Source organism: Periplaneta americana, chromosome 17 (assembly GCF_040183065.1).
Source record: "Periplaneta americana isolate PAMFEO1 chromosome 17, P.americana_PAMFEO1_priV1, whole genome shotgun sequence".
NCBI lineage: Eukaryota > Metazoa > Arthropoda > Insecta > Blattodea > Blattidae > Periplaneta > Periplaneta americana.
In genome coordinates, this window is record NC_091133.1 from 134,641,760 (window position 1) to 134,661,291 (window position 19,532).

Below are 19,532 nucleotides of genomic sequence, written 5' to 3' on the forward strand. Positions count from 1 at the left end.
TATGATGATTATTATTATTGTGATGATGATGATGATGATGATGATGACATACTTTTCTTAAATGAGACATTTTAACTCTGAGACATATAACAGGTCCATCTTCCTACGCTCTTCGTAACTGCTATCTATAGCGACCTTTATTGTCTTTCTTTTGAGCCTTCTAGACAATTTCAACTACGACAGCCTCTTTGATTGGTTTAAAACTCCATAGATTTAGGAAATTAAACACAGAATAAATATGGGAAATGCCTGTTATTATTCTGTTGAGAAGCTTTTATCATCCAGTCTGCTGTCAAAAAATCTGAAAGTTAGAATTTATAAAACAGTTATATTACCGGTTGTTCTTTATGGCTGTGAAACTTGGACTCTCACTTTGAGAGAGGAACATAGGTTAAGGGTGTTTGAGAATAAGGTTCTCAGAAAAATATTTTGGGCTAAGAGGGATGAAGTTACAGGAGAATGGAGAAAGTTACACAACACAGAACTGCACGCATTGTATTCTTCACCTGACATAATTAGGAACATTAAATCCAGACGTTTGAGATGGGCAGGACATGTAGCACGTATGGGCGAATCCAGAAATGCATATAGAGTGTTAGTTGGGAGGCCGGAGGGAAAATGACCTTTAGGGAGACCGAGACGTAGGTGGGAGGATAATATTAAAATGGATTTGAGGGAGGTGGGATATGATGATAGAGAATGGATTAATCTTGCTCAGGATAGGGACCAATGGCGGGCTTATGTGAGGGCGGCAATTAACCTCCGGGTTCCTTAAAAGCCAGTAAGTAAGTAAGTAAGTAAGTAAGTAAGTATACCTAAGTAGATATCTGATTCGGAGGAATTAATTGAGTCCACTGACTTTTCAACCATTTCTGATACATATGAAAATGAGTGCCTACATATTGCACAATGATAAGGAATTTGAAACCATGAAACTGTCATCTTGAAGTCGATGATGATTATTATTATTGTGATGATGATGATGATGATGATGATGATGATGATGATGACGACGACGACGACGACGACGACGACGACGACGACATTCTTTTCTTAAATGAGGTATGTCATATAGCAGGTCCATCTTCCCACGCTCTTCGTAACTGCTATTTATAGCGACCTTTATTGTCTTTCTTTTGAGCCTTCTAGACAATTTCAACTACGACAGCCTCTTTGATTTGTTTAAAGCTCCACAGATTTAGGAACGGGAACTTACATGATTCTGTCATCCCCTAACATTTTGTTAGTTGTGCTGACACAGAATGTGAACTCTGAAGAGTGGATAACTCTGCAAACCTTTCAGTTGAATTCGCTGTACGCAATAGCATTGCATCTGTTTTAAGGAGAGTTGGTCGTTATCGCATGAAAAATAATGGTAAAAATAGCCTATCTTCAAGCAGCCATAAATATAATACTATTTATCAGAGCTCTTTCGTTTTGGTATGTGTATACATATTAAGCTTTAAAATGGAAAAGAATGGTTACTCTAGAATAAATCTTTACCGTTAAATTAATTTTTGAATTTAAACATATCTTTTATATAAATTTATTACATGTCTGTGATTAGGTACACTCTATTCACTTATTGTAGCACATATTGAAAATCTACTTACTGCTAATATATACCAAAACATGCCCTACTAAAATTATTAATATATCTGCAATATTATGGGCATAGGGCTTATACCAATCATGACCGTCAATAAATAAAAAGAAAATTGACGATGAAGATTGGTACAAATCCTATATCTATAATATTGCAGATATATTAATTTTGATAGGGTATGTTTTAGTATTTATTAGCAGTTAGTGACTAAAATTTAAATTCAATGTGTGCTATGATAAGTTAATAGAGTGTACCTGATTTCAGGCATGTAGTGACTTTATAAAAAATATACATATTTAAATTCAAAAATTATTTTAAGGATAAAGGTTTACTCTATAGTAACCATTCTTTTTTACTTTAAGCTTAATGTGTATACATACATCACTAAAAAAATAAAAGAGCTCTGATAAATAGTATTACATTCATGACTGCTTGAAGATTTTTAGAGATAGAGATAGAACTAAACTGCCCCACCCATTGAGGGTAGCCCTTACGGACTCAGTATATCCTCAAAAAATTATTATACATATGTAAACATAGGTATTAAATTAAAAAAAAGGGAAACAAAAAAAAGGGCATGAAACATTACAATTGCTATTAATGTGGCACTATGTGATTAATTAGGATTTGGCAGGATTTTTTCAACACAATTATCACAACGATATCACTTTGCATGAAATAACGACCAACTCCCCTTAAGAACCATGGTAGATGGTTGGCCGTAAAACTACTTTATACGGTGTCTTAATCAGTTAAAAGTTCGTGTTATCTCTATGTCCATAACGCCCACAAAATACATTTGGAACAGCAACAAGTACCTACTTGAGAAACACGTGCAATTTCAAACCATGTTACTTCCTTATTTGATAAAGCTAAGGAAATGCATAAACAACATTTCTGGCCATCGCGAGATGTATTGAAATTATCAGATTAATATAGAAACAAGTGCCTGTCCGTCTCTCAGTAGAATGCAATTATGTGGTAGCTGAAAAACTCGCGAGTTCTAATAAGATTGTCCCTCATCGTTACACTTCTGTAATCTCAATTTAAATTCCTGACTACCAGGAGTGCTGCATGAGTGGCATGTGTTAATATCGTATGGCCTGCGACCTCCATAGTTTGAGTTGCCATCATGAAAACTGCAATTATTATAGTGCCCGAGGTTTAACGTAATATTCATTTAAAGAACCTCATACAAAACGTCGTGCCCGACAAGCTGCTGTTCTTGTTGTCTGGACGTGTTAACAAATTTCATAACCAAAACTCAGAAGCAAAAGTCCAACAACTTTTTCAATTAAGTGTATGCGGTGAAAGAAGTCGACGTTGGCCCTAGCCCTAAAGGGACCTCCGCGCAACTTGAAAATGTAGGGATGTGGAAATTACAGCACTCTGTTATTAATATAGCAGATGTACTATCTAACTTTCAGGAATTGTACCCAAAATTAAACTAAAATTGCTTTTTGAATATTCTCGTGGGAATTCTTGATAACTTGTGCCGAGTTTCTAGAATAAATACATTTACCCCTTGTCCATTCAGAACTTCTGAACCCGTTTTAAAAAGGATTTCTACAGATATTACTTTTACACAGATGTCTATAGAGACCCTAACCTCCCACACACAATGAAGTAAAGAACTAAGTTAATGCAAAGATAAGTCAAAATATAGTTTGACGAAACTGAACTGATCACGTACCAAACGCTTGTCCGCAAATGTTACACATTTTTTTCATCACGTACTAAAAGGCAAGTATGTTCCTGTTATATGTTTTCCTCATGTACCAAACGCATGTTCGCTCGTGTTACAAAGTGTTTTTATCACATACGAAACGCATGTCCACTCGTATTACAATGTTTGTTCATCACGTACCAAACTCAAGTCCACTCGTATTACAATGTGTGTTCATCACGTACCAAACTCAAGTCCACTCGTGTTACAATGTTTGTTCATCACGTACCAAACTCAAGTCCACTCGTATTACAATGTGTGTTCATCACGTACCAAACTCAAGTCCACTCGTGTTACAATGTTTGTTCATCACGTACCAAACTCAAGTCCACTCGTGTTACAATGTTTGCTCATCACGTACCAAACTCAAGTCCACTCGTGTTACAATGTTTGTTCATCACGTACCAAACTCAAGTCCACTCGTGTTACAATGTTTGTTCATCACGTACCAAACTCAAGTCCACTCGTGTTACAATGTGTGTTCATCACGTACCAAACTCAAGTCCACTCGTGTTACAATGTGTGTTCATCACGTACCAAACTCAAGTCCACTCGTGTTACAATGTGTGTTCATCACGTACCACACTCAAGTCCACTCGTGTTACAATGTTTGTTCATCACGTACCAAACTCAAGTCCACTCGTGTTACAATGTTTGTTCATCACGTACCACACTCAAGTCCACTCGTGTTACAATGTTTGTTCATCACGTACCACACTCAAGTCCACTCGTGTTACAATGTTTGTTCATCACGTACCACACTCAAGTCCACTCGTGTTACAATGTGTGTTCATCACGTACCACACTCAAGTCCACTCGTGTTACAATGTGTGTTCATCACGTACCAAACGCATTACCGCTCGTGTTACAATGTTTGTTCATCACGTACCACACTCAAGTCCACTCGTGTTACAATGTTTGTTCATCACGTACCACACTCAAGTCCACTCGTGTTACAATGTGTGTTCATCACGTACCAAACGCATTACCGCTCGTGTTACAATGTTTGTTCATCACGTACCAACGCATGACCGCTCGTGTTACAAAGTGTGGTCATCACTTACCAAACTCATGTCCACTCGTGTTACAATGTGTGTTCATCACATACCAAACTCATGTCCATTCGTGTTACAATGTGTGTTCATCACTTACCAAACTCATGTCCACTCGTATTACAATGTCTTCGTCACGTACAAAACGCATTACTGCTCGTGTTACAATGTGTGTTCATCACTTACCAAACTCATGTCCATTCGTGTTACAATGTGTGTTCATCACTTACCAAACTCATGTCCACTCGTATTACAATGTCTTCGTCACGTACAAAACGCATTACTGCTCGTGTTACAATGTGTGTTCATCACTTACCAAACTCATATCCACTCGTATTACAATGTCTTCGTCACGTACAAAACGCATGATCGCTCATGTTACAATGTGTATTCATCACTTACCAAACTCATGTCCACTCGTATTACAATGTCTTCGTCACGTACAAAACGCATGACCGCTCGTGTTACAATGTGTATTCATCACTTACCAAACTCATGTCCACTCGTATTACAATGTCTTCGTCACGTACAAAACGCATTACTGCTCGTGTTACAATGTGTGTTCATCACTTACCAAACTCATATCCACTCGTATTACAATGTCTTCGTCACGTACAAAACGCATTACTGCTCGTGTTACAATGTGTGTTCATCACTTACCAAACTCATATCCACTCGTATTACAATGTCTTCGTCACGTACAAAACGCATTACTGCTCGTGTTACAATGTGTGTTCATCACTTACCAAACTCATGTCCACTCGTATTACAATGTCTTCGTCACGTACAAAACGCATGACCGCTCGTGTTACAATGTGTATTCATCATGTACCAAATCAATGTATGTTCTTCACGTAGGCCTACCAAACTCGTGTCCGTGAGAGGGAAGCTCCCCAATCTAATTTTTTCTTCCTCTGACGCACAGGTCGGTTTCACGAGATACCGAATGACCTATATGAATATAATTATGATGAGCAATTCAGAATCACAGGAATTATTATGCTTGTTGTGTTAGTTTTTACAGATTTTGAGCCACTATTTAAATTTTTATAATATTAATAATAATAGTTATAATAACAATAATAATAATGCAATTATTCTATATAAATAATTTTTCCAAACTCAAACACCGTTCAGATTATACACGCAGAAAAAGTAGTTTTTGTACAGTACTACACATGAAACAAATGATAACAGCAGGCGTCACGTGACTTGATTTGTGACGTATGCTTGCAGACTGCGGACCGAGAGCCACGGCGGCGCGTGGTGTCCGAAGAATCAGATCACGACGGAGCCGAAGGAATGGCTGGAGATCGACCTGCACTCTGTACACGTCATCACCGCCACCGAGACCCAGGGCAGATTCGGCAACGGCCAGGGCGTGGAGTTCGCCGAGGCCTACTTGCTGGAGTACTGGCGGCCACGTCTGGGCAAGTGGGTGCGATACCGGGACATCAAAGGCGAGGAGGTGAGTCTATGCCTGGAGTACATTGGCACCATTTTGTAGTCATCCCGACTTCATTTGCAAGTGAGTTGACTGCATTATGTTGTCAATTTCGACTGCAACTTCATTATCAGAAATTATGGGAGTATGAAGAAGAGGCATTATTGTTCCTTCTTTTGAGGAAATTAAGAAGGAAAGTTAGAAAGTTCTGGGTTTATCCAGTTGTAGAAAACAACGTTCAAGATGGTCATTTCTGTAATTTATTTAAGGCCTTAGGCAACATGAAGACAGATTACAAAATTAGAATGACAGCGTGTTTAAGCATAAGAAAGATCAAAGTCGTCAGTCCCAAAAATGAAATTGTAACGCATCAATTGATTGTTACTGCATTTAAGAAAAACTAAATAAGAAACTATAAAATTATGTAGGCCTATTGTTGTTGTTTAGTCAACTGTCCGAAGACAAGTCTGAACCTCACAAGCGATACCAACAAGGCATCACTTATGAGGCATGTACGCCGGAGTATAATAAGGTGGCCAGTACTTTTTCCCCTCCATTGCATACATCGCTGACTACAGATATTACACTAATCAGACTTGATGCATACAAGCAATTGTTCTACCTCTGGCACACATCGTCAAGTGAGATGTACTACCTGATAATAGATATACAGTAGTGGCAAAAAACCGGACCGACCCTTGTAGCTGATTTCAGAGCCTTGTTCAATCCAGAGCACGATAGACTGGTAACTAAGACTTTCGTGGTTCGAATCCTGCCTGGGAAGGGAAGTTTTTTTGTTCCTTATTCAAATTTATTCCCAATACTTTTCGATTGCAGCGATATTTTACTACTTAATTAACTTATTATTCCCAGGATATAACTTAACGTGCGGTTCTCATCTTCCTACTTTAAACTACCCCTAATGCATACAATGGTATGCCATGCACTATGAAGCCCTTTGTTATGCATATTTCACCCACATCGGAATTAAGATTTATGTCGTTCATTTACAGCACTCGTTCTACTCCGACAGCTGAAAAAATCTCTTCATGACATTGTAAAGTTGACGTTGGTAGTTTCGTCTCATAGGAAGATTTTAAGCAATTTTTAAGTAAGGTGGGTGCTCCTGTTATGGCCATGTTCCTGATATGGCCACCTCTCTATTGTGAGTTAGTTAACCAAAAAATCCGCTAAATTGCAGCAGCATCCAGTGAAAGGGCATCCTGGTATGTCACTTGATCGTTTTCCATCCAGTCAGGTTGAGCAATATGGCGTCAGTTGCCTGTTTTGCGGTTTTCATGTGACCTCTTCTTATTTTTCTCTGGTATGTCTCCTTTGTTTTATGAATGTTTTTCAAAGACTTGTTTCATGAAAACCATCGTACTCCATTCAGTTTTTAATGTTATGTTGATTGGTGTTGTAGTTGATGACGTATCTTTTACGAGTTATTCATAATCAAACGATTTTCGTGAAAGCTTACCTGCTCTGATATGGCCATATGAAATGCACCATGGCCATATCAAGTTCATTTCACTTTTATTTTTTCACCTGAAAAATTTACATGTCTTATAGCTGGGATTACGCAAACATTTTGAATTATAAGAAAAACAACGTAATTTTTAATGGAAAAACCTGTAAAAGGTATATACGTTTTTTAAAATGTTAACACTTTTTAACGTATGACTAAGTAATTTTATGTTTTTAACAAAGTGTTAACGTGAACTTTAATCAATGGAAAAACCTGTTTTGACCATACTTTTGAATTATAAAAAAGATTATTAAGTGTCACGTTTATTCATTTTACACCAAAATTATTTAATTTTAGCACAACTGCGCTATCAAACTGAAAACAATCACGATTTGTAGAACGTGGAACAAGGGTGACCATATCATGTGCACATGTTTCTGATATGGCCACTAGGTAGACTTTTGGAATTTGGGACTTTTTCGATAATTAAAGCTATTTTTATGGGGAAAGGAAATTGTTTTAAGAAAGTCCATTAGACTGAGAACGAGTGAGAAAAAAGTGGTTTACGTTTTTTTCCAAAATGTCGGCTAGAAAAATTCTCAAATCTTAGCATGGCCATATCAGGGACACCTACCTTATTTTGTAACAAGAATCCTAATTTCTTCGAGGTTGATTTTGTGTCCATGATTATTATTTTATTGAACACACCTTTTGGCAACTGTGTTTAGATAACGTGGCATCATGTCATATGCAGTACTATCAGTCATTTGGAAATCAATAATCCTTTCCGGATCGTATTAAAATCCGGAAATTAACTTCATGCTCGCTGGTTTTGATGGTAGATGAGCCATATTTTGCGTCAGTGTGATGCATATTGTCAATTGTGGTCTCTTGGAACGTGCACAAAGTGTTCTATTTTTGAGCTCGACGAGCGACTCTGAGTGACAGTGGAGTCCCCCCCCCAAACCCCCTCCGATTCGTGATATTGCTTCAAATTTGATCTGTCGGCATGTAATAAAAGAATTTTGAAACGAGCTTCAAACAAAGTACAACGTATGGCCGCGGCCTGTAGTTGATGGAACACAAACATGCGGCGCGGCGCGGGTGGGGTGATCAAAGAAAAGTCTGCGGTTATCTGTTTTAAAAGCGTCCATCAGTTGGCGGTAATAACCGTTATGGAAACTGGCACCGCAGTGGGCCGCGTCATCCATCGGCTGTGTGTGATTGCGCGGTCGGCACTATTATTCGCAGTTCGCCACAAGAATCAGCAGGAGTTCTTTATGGGCAAATCCATTTTGGTTCCGCATTATTTCAGCAGACGTACCGCTACAACCAATAATCTATTTGCTGGTCCATACTGTCACAGTCGTCCGCTTGAGGTTAATTGATGTTCTGAAGTATTTTCTGTATGACTCGTTGTGATATTAGAGATAAACTTGCAGATACGCCACTCCTTGCTGGGATTCACCTTCATCGTAACCTAATTCGGAAGATTATTTAGAGAATACCAGATATAATTGAACTAAAGTCAAATTATTTGTAACAAAAGCATTATAGCACTATATATACAGGATGAAATTAAAATAATTCTGCAAATTGAAAAAATAAAAAAAACCTATATTTAATTTTGTTACTAAATGTATGCATCAGTTATTCATAGATTTCAAAAAGGCGTATGACTCGGTTAAGAGAGAAGTTTTATATGATATTCTTATTGAATTTGGTATTCCCAAGAAACTAGTTCGATTAATTAAAATGTGTCTCAGTGAAACGTACAGCAGATTTCGTATGGGTCAGTTTCTGTCAGATGCGTTTCCAATTCACTGTGGGCTAAAGCAAGGAGATGTACTATCACCTTTACTTTTTAACTTAGGTCTAGAGTGTGCCATTAAGAAACTCCAGGATAACACAGAGGGTTTGGAATTGAATGGGTTACATCAGCTGCTTGTCTATGCGGATGACATGAATATGTCAGGAGAAAATCCATAAACGATTAGGGAAAACACGGGAATTTTACTGGAAGCAAGTAAAGAGATAGGTTTGGAAGTAAATCCCGAAAAGACAAAGTATATGATTATGTCTCGTGACGAGAATATTGTACGAAATGGAAATATAAAAATTGGAAATTTATCTTTTGAAGAAGTGGAGAAGTTCAAATATCTTGGAGCAACAGTAACAAATATAAATGATACTCGGGAAGAAATTAAACACAGAATAAATATGGGAAATGCCTGTTATTAGTCGGTTGAGAAGATTTTATCATCCAGTCTGCTGTCAAAAAATGTAAAAGTTAGAATTTATAAAACAGTTATATTACCGGTTGTTCTGTATGGTAGTGAAACGTGGACTCTCACTTTGAGAGAGGAACATAGGTTAAGGGTGTTTGAGAATAAGGTGCTTAAGAAAATATAGGGCTTGTAGCACATATGGGCGAATCCAGAAATGCATATAGAGTGTTAATTGGGAGGCCGGAGGGAAAAAGACCTTTAGAGAGGCCGAGACGTAGATGGGAGGATAATATTAAAATGGATTTGAGGGAGGTGGGATATGATGGTAGAGAATGGATTAATCTTGCTCAGGATAGGGACCAATGGCGGGCTTATGTGAGGGCGGCAATGACCCTCCGGTTTGCTTAAAAGCCAGTAAGTAAGTGAGTAAGTAAGTAAGTTTGTAAGTAAGTAAGTAGGCTATATTTCATTTTGTTATTAAATGCATGATTAACTAGAAAATTGAGTTGCAAGTTTCAGCATTCTGGTAATACAGATGTAAGAGGTCAACGAACTTAGGTCTATCTCTCTACGCGAACCTCGTTCTCTGGGTAGGCCTACATTGCAATCTGTTCGTATAGTTCAGTGGCTTGAAATTAAATTTACACGAAAACGGTTCACTGTATTCAGATACTCCAGAGAGGTAAATGATTCTTTATTGAATTTCCTATTGGTACGGAGAAAAACACGACCGTACTCGCAATAGTTACCGAATAAGGGGTTGTTAAACATTTCGGAGAAACATTTTTCAAAGAAAACTATGAAGTGTCCATCAGTATGGTATTACACTTTTAGTTACATACAACCTGAGCTATTCGCACTGAAAATCCGCAGTGTTATTTCACTTCCATCCTATATAGCCTATAGCCTATATATAATTGTTGGAAGAATTATAGAACATACAATATTTTATTACTTCAGTTCGAATAGATTCTTATAATGCACTGTGTACTGTGGGTATGAGTGAATCCAGAAATGCAGAGTGTTAGTTGGGAGACCTGAGGGAAAAATAATTTTGGTAAAGCCGAGACGTAGATGGGAGGATAATATAAAAATGGATTTGAGGGAGGTGGGATATGATGATAGGGACTTGATTAATCTTGCTCAGGATAGGGACCGATGACGGGTTTATGAGCGGGCAGCAATGAACCTCCGGGTTCTGTAAAAGCCATTTGTAAGTAAGTGATAATACTGAAGAAGAAAATTGTGAGACATACGTCGATATCATAACTCTGAAGAAAGCACTTTTCCAGTGAAATATTTGTGTATATAAATTAATTTAGATGAGTAATGGAAACGTTTGTTTAAAGAAATTTTGATTTTTGATTTATGTGATGAATTTTGTAGATTAAATTTAGTTTGAACAATTATACTTAAAAATGTCTGTGATTTTTATTTGTATGCAAGGTAATCATACTTCGAAATACGGTGCATGGTGAGCCGGAATAATCTGCACATCTGAGAAGTGACGGACTTTTCAAGAACTGATAGCTTTAGCTTGTTGAGTGACATGGAGTCGAGCCATGAACCCACGCCATGATGCACAGGTTTCACGTAATCTCTCCAGCAGCTCTGCGTAGTATTTCATCAAATATGTTACGCAACTCTCTGAGTTTATGTACTCCACGAGCCAGCATATGAATGGCTGGCTCTAGTGTCATAGCAAAGGGGTTAGCTGGAATGCATTTATTCGATCGTAATGGAAAATGTTTTACAGAGGCAGGTATGCCGATACCGCAGGGAATATTACTTCAGTTTTGAAATTAATTACATATTTTGGTTGTACGCAGTATCGGTTTTATAACAAAAAATTGCGCGGAAATTTGAGAAAATTATTTTGTGGCAAAAAGGAATTTAAAAATTGTTAACTCAAACCACAGTGGTTACATAGCCGGCATAGGTACAAAGAAAATATTTAGTGAATTAATGGCATTAGAATGTATACGGTATTCCAACTTTTGACTGCATAATAGAGTAAACGATTACTGTATATAGTTAGCGACTGGAAACAGCCGTCACCATCATCATCATCATCATCATTATCATCATCATCATCATAGTCGTCGTCATTGCCCCTTGCTTCGTCAGACAGCCACTCTGTAATTAGGCCTATATTTGGTGGTCGTTCGTTCCACACTGGCTCTCATTCAAATATAAATTTAAATTTCTGTTTATTGACTTTATCCCGCATTGTAACAGCCCAAGTTGTTACTTTCGCCATCTCCTCATGAAATGAACAACGTTAAGTTCACAGTACTTTGTTATTCTGGGTATCACATTCTTACGAATCCTGGGCCCTTTAGGTAGACTTATATACTCTTTTAGGCGTTAACGGTGACTGTGATCAGAATGGCTTTTGGGTGTCCCCCGTGTCCTGGAACTTGACATTTCCAACGTTTTGGACTACGTGCACGTTTCATAATCAGGGCAGATAGTAAGACCAGCGGGGTTGAGCTTGTTACGCCAAAAAGTATGTAATCTTTTAGCAGGCCTCACTTGCAAACAAGTAGTCTTAAGCCCGGTTCAGACGGTGCGTGTTCCTGTGATGGATTCCAAGGTGGCTGCGCGGATGTGTCGCCTGCGTGGTCTCTCACCGGAAGTAATGCGCTCTGGTGGCTCCGTGGATGGCTAGCTTGCTGGATTTCGAGGATAGGCTCCTTGCTATTTTTCGTGATGGTTTGCAGGCTGGAAACCAAAGATGATCATATAATATCACCACTGAAACCATGTCGTCATGTTCGTTGTTTTCCAACTAAACCTGTTTTTTTCTATATTCTTTAGTTTCTAAGAAACAACAATTAAATATCGGACTTTAGCTGTTTTACATTTACGGCTTAATTACTTTATTACGACATTTACTACTGTTAATGTAGGACTTTAGTTGTTTTCCACTCATGGTTTAGTTTCTTTTGACCATGAGTGTTGGCAACAGATGAAGCAGCAGATGATTTTCCAATTTGAACTGTGAAAAGAGCCAGCTCCGTGTGAACAACTTCCATCACCGTAGGCAACACGGGAGCCAGCCAGTGAGCACGCAGGCTACCCATCCGCGCAGCCACCTTGGAATCCATCACAGAAACACGCACCATCTGAACCAGGCTTAAGATTCTATTGAGAAAATAGAAAGGAAAACGATAAGAAAAGGTTCAGTCGTCCGGATTAGCCTGGCGTGAAGAGTCAACAGTGTTGGCGATCCTGTGATCTCACCTGTCTGTCCTGATGTCGGAACCTGTATATAATCTTTTTGTTGTTAGAATAATTCTAATGTAAACACAAGCAAGTGGCTCCCATATCATATCCGTGATTGGCTCCTAGCTGAAACACTCACACGACGCATGAAAATATGGTTTCGTATTTGGAGACAATAACCTTGTATTTACCATAAGAGAAAATTTGAATTTTAGTGGCAAATACAATAAAACATTTAACTCATACGTACCGCATCATGTAAAAGAAAAGTTAGAACATACCTTTGTATTTGTTATTTACTAAGAATTTCGCAACAAAGCCTATGATACAAGGAGTAATACCGTTGTAGGCCGCCACTCTGTTCTTGTAACAAGCTGGCGTCACTTGAGCCTGAGCAAGTGGTACAATGGCGTCTGCATCCTCAGAGTGTGCGATTAAATATAAGGGGCGAATACAGCGATAGCCACCGGCATAGCTCAGTCGGCTAAGGAGTTGCGCTCGGGCGCGAGTTCGATCCCCGCTTGGGCTGATAACCTGGTTGGGCTTTTTCCGAAGTTTCCCCAACTGTAAGGGGAATGTCGGGTAATCTATGGATAATCCTCGGCCTCATCTCGCCAAATACCATCTCGCTATCACCAAGCCCATCGACGCTAAATAACCGAGTAATTGATGCAGCGTCGTTAAATAAGTAAGTAAAAAAGACAACGATTGACCTTACATGGAAGTTTTAAATAATTTTATTGATTAGAAAGTAACTGTTTCTTAAGGAAATGAATGCACAGTAGTAATGTTAGGCCTACTTTGAAGAGTAGCGGGAAATTTAATATGCAACAGAATGTACAACAGTGGGAGGGATCATGTAGAGAATCGGTGGCGCCAAACTGCGACCAATCAGGCCTCATTTCAATCACATGCTGTTGTTTACTGTAGGATTATTCTAACAACGAAAAGATTATAGTAGACCTAGTTCCGAAACTGTGGTATGATAATTATGTTGTTCTTTAGCCAACTGTGTCCCGCGCCTTGGCGTCGTGTCTAAGGCATCCTGCCTAGGACTCGCGTTACGGAATGCGCGCTGGTTCGAGTCCTCATGGGGAATAAAATTTCTCATGAAATTTCGGCCAGTGTATGGGACCGGTGCCCACTCTACATCGTGATGCACTTGGGGAGTTGCGATAGGTAGCGAAATCCGGTTGCGAATGCCAGCTATAATGGCTGGGGGGATCATCGTGCTAACCACACGATACCTCCATTCTGGTTGGATGATCGTCCACCTCTGCTTCGGCATGTGGGCGTGAGGCCAGCAGCCGGCTGGTCGGTCTAGGCCCTCCACGGGCTGTAGCGCCACGGATTATTATTTATTAGTCAACTGTTCGAAGACAGGTATGTACGTCATAAGCGACATCCATAACGCATCACTCATGAGGCAACTAAGTCAAGAGATAATAGGGTAGGCTGGCCAGTTCCTTTCACCCTCCATTGCATACATCGCCAATTAGCTACAATTACACTAATCAGATTTCATATGCATACAAGCAATTGTTCTTCCTCTTGACACATATCGTGAAGTGAGATGTACTGCCTGATAATATATGTAGGCCTACGTATCAGCCAGAACCTCAATCAGCGCACCGAATTCCTCTCTCATTTCCCCGGAAATGGAAACTATCTTTCTGATTGGTGAGGTGCGAAGAGAGCCGAGTTCTTGCACTGTGCGTGCCGGTCTTCGCCGAGCGCCAACAGAACGACCTCTTCTTGCTTGGCCTACAGTCGTGACCTCCCAGAGGTCGAGAGACACTTGTCACGCGAGACACCCAGTTCCTCGCTCTCTGCCGTATTGATTCAGGCCTCACTTTTCACCACTTTACGCAAATTGGTTGGTAGCCCCAGGGCAGCTAGGCAACCGCGCCTGGTACCCCAGCCGCAAGAATCGACCTCCTCTCTCTTATTCTCTCTCTCTCTCTTCTCCCTTAGCTCGAACTAATAAAGCGGCTCTACGCTGGAATAACTGATTGAAAGCCACTCGCACAAGCAAACGAAGCGAGCGAGTGTTGCGGGCAAGGAGGTAAGGCAGGCGTAGCTGCGCCTCTGAAATCCTCCCACGTGTCTGGCTGGCGGACTCGTATTGGAATATTCACCGCGGGATGTTCGCAAAATCTCCGATTAATAAAGTAACGTTGAAGACGAAGACAATTTAGAGTTACCGACATGCATAGGATTCTTCCGACAGTAGTACAAAATTCCATTGTAAATATTTTGCTCTGAAGGCAATATTTTTATTCCACGTAAATTTTGACATTACCACTAAAGTTTTATAGTAATATGCGTTACAAGAGCGGTATGTTGAAGTTTTCATGTTCGAGGAAAAGTCTGAAAAAGCGAAACGTAGTTGAGCTTTTTTAATTTCCGAGAATTGAAAGAAAACATACCGCTCGTGTATCGTACATTATTTTGTGCGAAAATCGTTTATTACATACCTGAAAGAGGAATTTCTAATTAGTTGCAATGAAATATCCATTTTGGTTTCTGTTCAATGACGGCAAATTTGCAAAACAAAAATATCTATCTTCAACATTGTTGCTTTAAAATGTTTTCTGTGTTTACTCTACTCCAGCAGGCCGTGATATACGTCTGTCTTTTTTTTTTTCCCCAGTCTATAAATGCGAACTTCAAACAAACGGTAAGGTTATGTAATGATTTAGAGTTTACTTAATTTTCGCAAATATTTAAAAACAATAATTAACAGTGCAATTTAGGTGAAATTGCAGTGGTAAGTTTCCAATTTATAATTATTACTATATTGAACGTCTCTAAAAATAATATGTTAAAAGCCTAAAGCAGTAAAATCAATATGTCACTTAAGCGGTAAGAAGAGGGAAATTGTTATGTGTTAGGTTGGGAATACTGAATGTGGAATTTTATACTTTCCGCGGATTGGTTTTGTGCGGAAACCAAGCAAATACGCACGATCTCGCACAAAAGTTATTTTTTTGCGGATTTTGACAAGTAGTAATTAATTTTATGGTTATTGGCATGCAACAACCCAATTTTGCTCCTGTGTGTTCTGTAATATTTCAGATGTTTTAATTCAGAGAATGGATTAAATTGAATATATGGAATTTATCATTTCTCTGCTTCGCTAAACTGTGTTGTGCAACTCATCATTCTTTTGTTTTGAAGAAAGGCATTGTTTCTTGTCTAATATTGGAGGGGTTTACATGTTATTCATAGGTTCTCCAGTTTTTATGCTAAATATTTTAATCACATTTACTTCAGCATAGTTAATAGGAGTTCATGACACAACCCTCACACAAATCGCGAATAATAATGTTTTTCGTGCATCTGGAATAATTAGTAGATTACATAATATATGTCACATTATACTAATGTTCAGATATCATAGTATATGATTGAAAAGATCAAACAATGTAACAGCCGTCACACACATTAAAAAAAAAGTATTTAGTACACGGCGCTAGAGCGTCATTTTACCTATGTATGAGTCCTTATGCATTGTTATACAGTAAAACCTGTTCAAGAGGGAAGTGATGTGGTCCCGATATTTTTTTCGATATGGACAGGTTTCCGTATTATTCAGGTGTGAAGTTAAAATGCAATATTTTATCATTTGTATAACTGAAAAACAAAATGGCATGCCGCAAACTGCAAGAAGTACAAAACATTTCGTTTAACACTACTGGCATTAAATCAGCTTTCTGTCGCTTATTCCAGTGGTGAATCATATTGAAGAAAAATCTCATTTTCTGTTTAATGTTATCGTAACTCACTCATTAAACACTATTAAATCATACTAAATTTAATATCTAACGCTATACTGTAATAGTGTACTGTATATCACTGCACATTATTTAATTTATTGGTCTAGGAGCCATCCATTAGAAGCCTTGATTTCTGACATATATATATATATATATATATATATATATATATATATTTTTGGCAGTTCAAAGGTTTGTTTTGCAGAATAGATCCCGAAATTGACACGGTCTTTGAAAAGGCTTGAAAAACTAACTCTCACAACAGTTCATTTATTTCTACATAACCAGCGGTTTTCTGTTTCCTTTTTATGGCACCATTAATGTCCGCAAGCCACTCACTCATGAGATGGTCTATATTTTTCAAACTGTTACATCTGAATTTTCCACAACTGAAATTCCACCCTCGCACTCTCTAAATTTAGCAAAGACAACTTTTTATCTTAGTGACCTACATATTTCGTACATTTTCTTGAAATTACACACTGCTTCAAAATATAGTTTACATTATAATAGCACAGTCTACTATATACAGTCGCGAAGCTCAATATGTAGTAAAAATGCAAACATGGGTAGTTGCCCACCACTAGGATCGCTACTATCGCCTCATCATCGCAGATCTCTCTCCTAGTAGACGACAAAATATGTTACACTTTCGTTGTGTTCTTTTGGAAATATTAACACCTTCCTTCCATTATTGAAATATTAAATGCATAAAGTTAATTTATTATCTTAATGAACTATATTAAATTCCACCATAAACTCGAAGATACCTGCAAGAAATAGGTTAATATTATTTTTGTTTGTGCAAAACGAACTGATATTTACTCTAATCGCTTCACTCATTCAAGATTATAGCGATAATTAACTATGAAACCAATAAATATTAATTTTCATTTCCCTTTACAGCAATAATAATGGAAATATGAATTAATGGAGTAACTTACGTGTACCGGTACTTGTAGTGTAGGCTTACGTAGTTAACAAAGTGGGATGAGGTTAAGCAATAATAATTACACCAGAATTGGAAATAAAACGTGATCAATAAATTTTATTGTAACAGACTTTTTCTACGTCTCTGGTAAAGTAACAAATAAAAATAACAACAAAATTAACAGCTATAATTAAAAACATATCCTTTGAAAAAAAAAGTAGGCCTAAGCAATAATAATCCCACCAGGATTGAAAATAAAACGTGATCAATAAATTTCATTAAAACAAACTTAATTTTTCTACGTCTGTAGTAAAATATTATTACTCCAATTATTGTATTTCAGCCATTAACATTTTCATTACAACCAATAACGAACATTTCACAAGCATCAATGTGAAATACGCAACGAGCTAGCACTCGACGGAAATACGACACAGTCCAAAGTCGACCGCGGACAGTCTATTGTTTCTAGTTGCTAACCGCTTGGAGCGCTTTATCACGAGATTTGCAAAAAATCACCTCAAGCTTCGCGACTGTATATAGTAGACTGTGATAATAGTGTATCCAAAATATTATTTCCGTTTTGAACAGTATCAGATAGTTTGTTTCCGTCTTGGACAGTTTCCGTTTTATTCAGGACAAATTATACATAATACATACATATTTCATCAGGACCAATAAATTGTTCCGAAATAGACGGGATACCGGATTATTCAGGTTCCGATTTGAACAGGTTTCACTGTATAATGCATCAGGAAAAGAACTTTATATTACTTAACCGGAAAAACTTCACAGATATCTTGTCTCAAAGAAGTCTTACAGGCTCTTCATGTGATGGAATGGCCACAACCGCCACAAAAATATTTGTATAATTTACAGTCCTTATTATAATGTTCTTTTATAGATTTTGAAGTACTTTTGTAAACACTGTAGAGGTAAATTTTGTACAGATTTGAACATAGATCTTACTTACTTAAAAATGACTCCTACAGAACCCGGAAGTTCATTGCCGCCCTCACATAAGCCCGCCATTGGTCTCTATCCTGAGCAAGATTAATCCAGTCTCTATCATCATATCGTATCTCCCTCAAAATACATTTTAATATTATCCTCCCATCTACGTCTCGGTTCCCCAAAGATCTTTTTCCCTAAGGTCCTCAACTAACACTCAATATGCATTTCTGGATTCGCCCATATGTGCTACATGCCCTGCCCATCTCAAACGTCTGGATTTAATGTTCCTAATTATGTCAGGTGAAGAATACAATGCGTGCAGTTCTGTGTTGTGTAACTTTCTCCATTCTCCTGTAACTTCATCCCTCTTAGCCCAACATATTTTTCTAAGCAACTTATTCTCAAACACCTTTAGCCTCTGTTCCTATCTCAAAGTGAGAGTCCAAGTTTCACAACCATACAGAACAACCGATGACTGAACGAATGAACTACATATTTCCATAGAAATGAACATTATTATGCTAAAACATAATTAAATACATTTCCATAACAACCCTTCTTTTTTTTAATTGCATATTGGAAGTACTTGTTACCCAAAAATAAACAAAATATTTGAGGATAAAATATTTAGTTGGCACAGAATCTAGTGGACAAAGAAAAATTGGGAAAAAACTATGGACACAATAATTCTTGACCGAAATATGAATGGACAAATTTTTTGATGGACGAAATATTCGCTGGACTAATTTCCTTGGGCAGAATAGCTGTGGATATGAGATAGTGGACAAATTGTCTAATGGACGTACTGTTGTGGACGTATTATCCTGGAAGCGAAAACAGGAACCATAAATGTCTTACTACGTTTTGGTCTTTCAATCTTTCACAACTGAAAGGAGACATAAGTGCTGAGGTAACAAATTCGCAGACCCATATCATACAACACTCAAGACTCTTTCATGCTTATACTAAAAGTATCTACAGAATTAATTTTCTCTGATGAAAGTAATGGTTATAATCTACTGGTTGAATTCGTGGAATAACGTTAAGTATTTATTTATACAGATAACGAAGTAAGTTCATATAACATTGCATATAAAAGGCGTAACATGTCCAGCG

General features: G+C 37.9%; 1 protein-coding gene across 2 annotated transcripts in view; it reads left to right on the forward strand.

The window, feature by feature from the left end:
• Positions 1 to 19,532, forward strand: part of LOC138692843 (discoidin domain-containing receptor 2-like) — a 1,078,796-nt gene that overhangs the window by 814,130 nt on the left and 245,134 nt on the right. For both annotated transcript variants that reach the window (XM_069816116.1, XM_069816115.1), the window contains exon 5: positions 5,621 to 5,852. In XM_069816116.1, the coding sequence (XP_069672217.1) occupies positions 5,621 to 5,852 (232 nt within the window). The remainder of the gene's footprint in view (positions 1 to 5,620; positions 5,853 to 19,532) is intronic.